The sequence below is a fragment of the Acipenser ruthenus genome, chromosome 13 (assembly GCF_902713425.1).
Source record: "Acipenser ruthenus chromosome 13, fAciRut3.2 maternal haplotype, whole genome shotgun sequence".
Lineage (NCBI taxonomy): Eukaryota > Metazoa > Chordata > Actinopteri > Acipenseriformes > Acipenseridae > Acipenser > Acipenser ruthenus.
The window spans coordinates 17590141-17598393 of NC_081201.1; the positions used below are offsets into that span (position 1 = coordinate 17590141).

General features: G+C 33.8%; 1 protein-coding gene across 2 annotated transcripts; it reads right to left on the reverse strand.

Annotated features, from left to right (window-relative positions):
- Window positions 1-1817: 1817 nt before the first annotated feature.
- LOC117395064 (uncharacterized) lies at window positions 1818-7825 on the reverse strand. Of its 2 annotated transcripts, XM_059035688.1 has the most exons (7): window positions 4731-4838; window positions 4381-4459; window positions 3815-4005; window positions 3304-3439; window positions 2897-3003; window positions 2219-2553; window positions 1818-2139 (listed from the first exon to the last, which is right to left on the reverse strand). In XM_059035688.1, exons 1-7 carry the CDS (start codon window positions 4830-4832, stop codon window positions 2136-2138), a joined length of 954 nt encoding a protein of 317 aa, XP_058891671.1. In that variant the 5' UTR covers window positions 4833-4838; the 3' UTR covers window positions 1818-2135. The 2 variants fall into 2 exon arrangements, 1 of the variants encoding a protein (XP_058891671.1); XR_009330831.1 differs by adding an exon at window positions 5898-7825 and having other exon boundaries at window positions 1818-2553; window positions 4381-5774.
- Window positions 7826-8253: the final 428 nt, after the last annotated feature.

Here is an 8253-nt window from a genome sequence, read left to right on the forward strand (position 1 = left end):
CACAGAACACCAACAAACAAAACTCACCCAAAAACTCCTCTCTCTAACAAAGGGTTTCAGCTGTCTTTTATAGTCTGTGGCTGGAGCCCAATTAACTAATAATTAACAATTATACACTTAAGGCTCCAGCCACATTCTCACATGCATTTTACAGGGAGGAATTTAACCCCCTCCCTGCCAATCCAAAACAAACCAAGAATCACAAAAACATAATGAAAACAGTAAAACTAACAATAACAACAAACACATATTTATAGGGGCGAGCTGGCACCCCATCACACGGAGATATTACCTGTGCGCTGGACGGATAGGAACGTGAAAATACTCGTCCTTCAGGTCCACTGTTGTAAATTGGCCGGACAGTCTGGAGGATGTGGTGATGTGTGACCACCTGGAACCTCCTCTCCCTCAAGAACCTGTTGAGGTGTCTCAGGTCTAGGATGGGGCGAAGGTCACCATCCTTTTTTGGCACCAAGAAATACCTCAAGTAGAACCCCTCTACTCTTTGTTCTATGAGACGGGTGGCTTGTTTTTGAAGTAGTGTTTCTACCTCTTGTTTGAGAGCCAAGACCTGGAGAGGATCGTTCACGGATATGACTGTGATCCCTCGAAAGGGAGGAGGTCCCGAGTGGAATTGCAGTGCGTAGCCGGTGTGTACGGTGGTGAGTGCAGATGGTGTTGTGCAAACGGGTGGGTCTGAGGCCGCAAGCCTTCAGGGCTCCTGCTGGGGCTGCTGAGGCTGTGGCAGAGGATGCTTTGGAGGCTGCCTGGGGCGGTTCCTCTGGAACTGTCTCCCTGCACTGCCAAAAGTCATTTCTTATCACAAGAGGTTTTTTTCTTCTGTTAAGACAAAATTTCTTCCCTGAAGATCCGTGGGCCAAGAAATTTTTTCTTGGTGAATTTCTCTTGCCTCAAGAAATGTATTCTCATCCCATGGTTATGTCAATTCAAGACAAAATTTACTTGAAACAAGAAGTTATTTCTTGTGTTAAGTAATTGTTCTAATGAAACAAATTACCTGATTTCTTGAAACAAGAGATTGTTTTCTTCTCTCAAGAGAACAATTTCTTGAAACAAGAAGTTATTTCTTGTGTTAAGTAATTGTTCTAATGAAACAAATTACCTGATTTCTTGAAACAAGAGATTGTTTTCTTCTCTCAAGAGAACAATTTCTTGAAACAAGAAGTTATTTCTTGTTAAGTAATTGTTCTAATGAAACAAAATACCTGATTTCTTGAAACAAGAGATTGTTTTCTTCTCTCAAGAGAACAATTTCTTGAAACAAGAAGTTATTTCTTGTGTTAAGTAATTGTTCTAATGAAACAAAATACCTGATTTCTTGAAACAAGAGATTGTTTTCTTCTCTCAAGAGAACAATTTCTTGAAACAAGAAGTTATTTCTTGTGTTAAGTAATTGTTCTAATGAAACACATTACCTGATTTCTTGAAACAAGAGATTTGTTTTCTTCTCTCAAGAGAACAATTTCTTGAAAAAAGGGTTTTTTTCTGAAAAAGAATGCCCTCTTAACTCAAGAATGTATTCTTATTTTTAAAAGACTTTCTTAACTAAATGGAAAAGACTAAAATCAAAGTAAGATATTTATTAATATGGATAAAAGCAAAACAAAATAAACCAAAAATAACAACAATGGGGTATTGTATTAAATTTAAGTTTCCATTTATTGATCCATCAAAATAAACATTTTCGATGTTTTTAATAAATATAAACATAACTATTTTTTACTAATTTAAAATACACATTTTGTTTTAATAGCTTTAATGAATACAAACAAATCATGCAATATGCAAAACCTGCATAAATATTTTGTACCTTACATACAATTAAATTAAAACCTCATTTGTAAAAATACTACAATCTACATGCTAATATATTATAATCAAACTGATTTAACATATTTTTCTACTCTTTTAAACCCAATATAAAAATAATACATTTGAACATACAGTAAAAAACATGCAGTGAAACATGCAATTATGTTGGACAGATATGTTTTTGTGATGTCCATTAGCCATTGTCTGAAAATCTCTCTATGCGGGCTCTTACATTTGACAGATGGCCTTGTCTTTCGTTAGCGCCCTCGCCTTTGGATCAGGACGCATAACTCCAGTCGTGGTCACCTATCAAACGTTAAAGACTGCGTCAGAGGGCTGTATCGCTTAAGTATAATTATAAATGATACTGTATAACCCCCCTTACCAGAAACTGCAACATGGACTTGTGAGCTTTTCCTTGAAATCTAAATAACTTTGAATTGACTTCTTGCATGAGGTCATGTCCTTGGTGTTTACCCTCTCATCTCCAAGGAATGCTGACTCCAACCACATCATTGCTGGTCCTACACACTCATGGTAGCAGACTGAAAATGTGTAGCTGGCACTAAGCAAAGTGAAAAATGCCTCTACCATTGAATTTAGTTCACAAAGGGGCTGCCCTTTAATTAAAACAAAACATTTTCTGTGTGATGGCACACCCAACAGCCAGACTTCCCTCTTTTTGCTTTTCTGCATGGCCTCTTCCTTTTTTTCCAGGTCCTAAATAAATAAATAATAATTCACCATATTAAAACAACAACAAAACACAAGTTGGAAAGTGACGTGTTTTAAACTAATTTCAGCCTAAATCTATACTCTGTATAGGATGTGGGTCCTAAAATTTTAGTATTGCTCTAAGAACCTTAGGGACCAGTCTTCCATTCTGTGAAGCACTAACAGGTGCTGATGGTCTCTGGTGATTTCTTCTATATAAGACTCAAAACTTTTCAAATTACTTTTGTAGTTTACTTTTTGGAAGTGGTTTAATTGGATAAACAATTATTCTGCATTATGACACAATACTTTCTTCCACGTGTAATATAAGGAACCTGTATGTACATACGTCCACAAACTGCAGTAGCATCTCACTCTTTTTTAAGCCAGTTGGTGCAGATTTTCCTGCAGCAAAGAGATCTGGCAGGATCTGTAGAGCCTCACTTGTCTTCTTCTCTAAAGTAAAGAACAAAAATATCTTTATTGAAATAACCTAAGTTAATATTTTATATTTGGGGTGTACAGTATAAGATATGTCTTCTCATGCAGTTTGTGTGAGCAGACCGCAAAGTTAAATCATCTTAAGGCTTATTTTATGCAATAAGAGACGCAACATATTATCTATATCCTTAATACTATTGAATCTATAATAGGACTAATAACAATACGTTTTAAATGTGGTATTAATTTTTCTCCAAGAATGTATAGTAATGTATATAGTAATGTATAGTATAGTAAAGTGCTTACTGCACTCACCAAGTGACCATGCAAGGCTAATGTTCAAAAGCTTTTTCTCTTCTCCGTACTTCAAGATAATGTTGACCTCAAGTTCCCATTTTGCTTTTAACCCTTCCAATGATTTTTGCAGATGTCTGCTCATCTCATCCTGCAACTGGAAGAATGCATATTGATGTTATTACATATTCTAACCATTTATTAAGTTAACCAGCTGTTATACATTTCCAAGTAACTCTTAAAAAAGCATTATTGCCTAAATATTGTTATGTCCCTATCTAGGGCACCTTACTGTTACAGTCACAAGATATATATTACAATAAGCATAGTACAATAAAAGCAAGTACAATATACAATACCTTTAGTCCTATAAGAGCAAATTTAACTAAAATCAAGTGCAAAATCCAGCACACGATACACAGTCAGAGTAGGAGTAGATTATATATATATATATATATATATATATATATATATATATATATATATACTATGTATCTTTTAAAATGCAATCTTGTTGTGTTTTCATACTTACATGATTAGGCTGATGAAAGCAGCTATACTTTTCCAATATGAGCCTAACATCTCCTTTGACAGTCTTTATAAAGTGTTTCCGTTCAGGAAAGTCAAGGTCAAGAAGTTGCTTAACAACCTCATAACGGGGACTTTTCCTTAACAGCTCATCTTTAAGCTTTTTCTGAAGCTGTGCTGCGGTTGTTTGTGTTACTGGTAAGACAAATACAGTTGCAAACAAAATATAATCAATAATATTAACATGCAACAACAGTATATGAAGAGTTAAAACACATCAATATCAGTACAAACTACTCTATATAAATTATGCAATAATTTTAATAATAGTTTGCATAGGACATATATCCTAAGAACACTTGAGATGTTTTGAATAACCTTTGTATAGAAACAATATCTATGTTTACTATTGTAAGTCATGCTTTATACTACATGGTACCTTTACGGTTGCATTTCACAAATATATTTTATATTAAGCAATTTTTTCTTACATAAATTCAAGTGTATCATTTTCAATTGCTAGCCCTTATAATTTTCGATTGCTGCAACAACATACAGCCTCTTATTTACCGTAATCTCCGTCATTTTCTTCTGTACTTTGTGGTTGTATTTTCACAGAAACATCTTCATGCAAAGTATGCTGTGTTTTCTAAATAAAAAAAATATATAAAAAGTGGAAAATGTAATTACATCATTGAGGTAAAGAAAAACAGTACAGATCATACATTGTTTTAATGTAGAATATTGTTTCAGAATCTCAAAAAAGAAAAGAAAATGCTACTTCCATCGTCACTCTAGATGTAAATTTCTACCATAAAAAATTGTGATATGTTTTTATCATTTTATTTGCAGTTAGAATGCTTTGTAAATCTTCATGTATGTATTTTTTTTATTTTCTTGGTGATACTCTTCAACCCTACCTTTGTTGAAGAATGTTCTACATATGTTTTCCTTTTCTGGCCTGGTTTAGCTGTTTGAGCCTTTTTGTTTTCATACCTCATGTTGTAGACCTTTCTTTGCATTTTATCCAAGACACTGTACTATTAAAATAATAATAATAATAATAATAATTATAATAATAATAATAATAATAATAATAATAATAACCCGCAGATGCAGCCTGCTCTCTAGCAAAACATTATAACAGCAACATGTTTAAAAGTGACTTGGCATGTTTTTGTAGTTTAAAAAATAAAAATAAAAAAAAATACTAACATCAAAATAACGTTCTTTACCATTCTTAACTTAGAGTTGACCATATTACTTAAATTACTTAAAAACTGTAAGCAGGCCCAACTATTTAAGTGGAGTTTGGAGGTTACAAGTCAGAAAATGTTACCACAGTTATACAGTCCTGTATAAAACACTTTTGAAGAAATTTCTGAATTAACATTTTTACGAGTAAGACCATGTTGGCAGATCAAAATGACCATAAATCATCTGAAGGCAAGGCAAAATACAACTGATTTAAACAAGGTGACAATACACTGTTTTACAATACTTTAGGATATGTGGCATTAGCATAATTTAATTCCTTAAGAAAATGTTTTGAATTAAAAAATACTTGCATAGTTATTTCCATTTGCATCTTCTTTTTCGTCTGCAGTACATGGATATTTTTTCACAAAGCGCTTGGCCATTTCTTCAACGTCGTGTAATGATGGGGTATTCTTCAGATTGATGGCTCTTGCAATGTGAAACATGTTTGCAACTTGTTGCACACACCCATAAACAATGTCTTTTTCTCTTATTAGTTCCCTTTGCTTTTCTTCCAGTGCAGGTAACCATAGAACGGGATAATAAGGTTGAACTGCAGTCTGTGCAAAACACTGTGGCTTCTTAACTTTTTCAGCCACTGTGATTTCAGTCAAGGTGTACGCAGCTGATGATAAGCAGGGCCCATCTTTGGTTATTTCTTGTTTCTTTGATGTTGATCCTAAAGGTGTGTTATTTTGAGTGGGATTCTTAAAAAACAAAAACAAACAAACAAAAAAACACTTATATTCAATAAACATACCTTTAATTTATTATATTTTAAAACATAATATCATGTTGCATAAATTAGCATTTTTACAAATATATCTTACCAAGTAATTCAGTAGTGTACGCAGATATTTTCTGAGGTGGAAGAATCTTGGAGTTTTAACTGGAATTAAATCTGCTATTTCAGGTTCATTTAGTGATACAAAATCTGACCCATCAATCTCAGCAGCTGAAACAAAGGATTTCAATGCATTATAAAATAAACAATAATTATTTTTAAACTTGAGTACAGTACTAAACAAAGCTTAAGATGCATATTAATCCTAAAATGTATGCCTACCACATATATGTCAGTTGTAAAGTATTAAGTTTCAGTAAGTGTTGTAAAGTAATAAGTTTAAGTATTAAGTATTGTAAAGAGTACTGTGTAGACCTTACATGTCGTTATGGAATTCTGAGTTTGAACTGGATGTTCCAATATGTACCCTGTGTAATGACACAGCACCCAAATACACTATTTGTAAGTATATTTAGTTAACTCACAACAATAATAACGCTCGTACTGTTTTCACGAAATAGGTTTATTATAGTGTTAATGTGTCAGTCCAAATGCCCTCAGATAGCTTATGCCTGTCACATACAGGCTTCTTGTCAGTAAGGATCTCCCCGCTTCTCATTATTATTATTATTATTATTATTATTATTATTATTTAGTAGTAGTAATAGTATTTATTTTCTTTGCAGATGCCCTTACCCCTTCTCATTAACGCTTAAATAACATAAATAACATAATATCTAAACCCAACTATGCCTAAGGGTGATCTTCAAGTGTATGTGCTAACGTTAATTATCTGTGTGCAGTAAATTTTTCGAAAGCTAATTCAAGCATGCGTTGGAAGTTACTTACCCCCAATAAGGTCTGCAATTACCCTAGGGTCGTCTTCGTTTTTTGAGAGAGAAATATTGACAGCAGTTTGAGTAACCCAGTTTTGAAGAGTATCAGTCGACATTCTCTTAACCGCTGATCGTGGGTCAACCATCTTCGTTGGTTACCTTTGCTTTTGTCAAAAAAAACTAAACGTCTCCTCTTCAGAATTCTTGCTCGTGCTTGGCGCGCTTAGAAGTATGCGCGTGAACCTGTCCCGAGCATCCCTCACGACACTTCTTCAAGAGGCAAAATGGAAAACCATCGACTGACTTGGCGATGTTTAATTTGTCATATTTTCATTGCTTTGACACTGAAAGTGCTATTGGGTCATATAAATAATATACACTCAAATGAACCAAATTTTCATATTACCTGTAATATAAACCAATGCCCCAAAACGTACGATAAGTATGACAGCTTTTACAGGCATGTAACTAAATGTCATGCCCAGTTGTACCGAACAGGGGGACCACCACCGACTACTGATTGCCAAGGCACAAGTACAGAGGGAGATAGGGAAATTACGACCACGGCCGATGAGTACGTTAATATCAATGCTACTATTAGTGGTCCAGTCGTAGTCGATGATCCCACGACAAGAAATGGACGAAGAAAGGAGTCTGCAGCTTTGTATGTGCTCTCGTTAAAGGAACAGAATTTACTAACACAGGTAAGACTTTTCATTGTTATTGTTTTGTTTGTTTTGACTGTTAGCTACTTACACAAACTTATGAATGAAATGCATTTCCTTGCAATGATATATTGCGTCAGCTGTAATATCAGTGAACCCTTTGCCAAAGTTTTTAAAAAAGTTACATACTAGCCGATTACTGATCTGATGTCGGTAAATGTTACACCTACTGATACACTGTCTAATGTAGTGTATCACCCTTATGCTTTGTGATACTTGGAAGATCTGTTTGTAGTTTAACCGTATTATTATTATTATTATTATTATTATTATTATTATTATTATTATTATTATTATTATTTAATGTAGGCCTATGCATTCTTTGTTTGGCAAAACTCATGAATGATATCCATCAGAAGATTATATTTTGAATGCTTTTTTTTCTGGCCAATTTATAAAGCAGAGCTAGTTAAAACTGCATATTATTATTATTATTATTATTATTATTATTATTATTATTATTATGCATTGTAGAGGGAATTATATAACAAAAGGTAATTGTAGAGTTTATGTTTATTGTCGAATTCGATATACACCCCAAATTATCTAATTTAGAGTGTGAAGCTGAGCGAAAGTTGTGGAAATGTAATACAGTACCTGGTTAAATAAACTGTAATTATACAATGTAACGCTTGTGTTATTTAGAAAACTGTGGATTCCGTTGTCCATGCAACAGAAGGGCTGATGGAAAACTACCGTAGAAGAATTTTAGAAGGTGTACGCAATCAACTTCAGGAGCAGGACATAGATCCCAGTTTCATTGGTGACGATCTAATGAAGGAAGACGTTTTTGATGGCATTAATACACGATTTAAGCTTGACAGATATGCTAGAAACCACT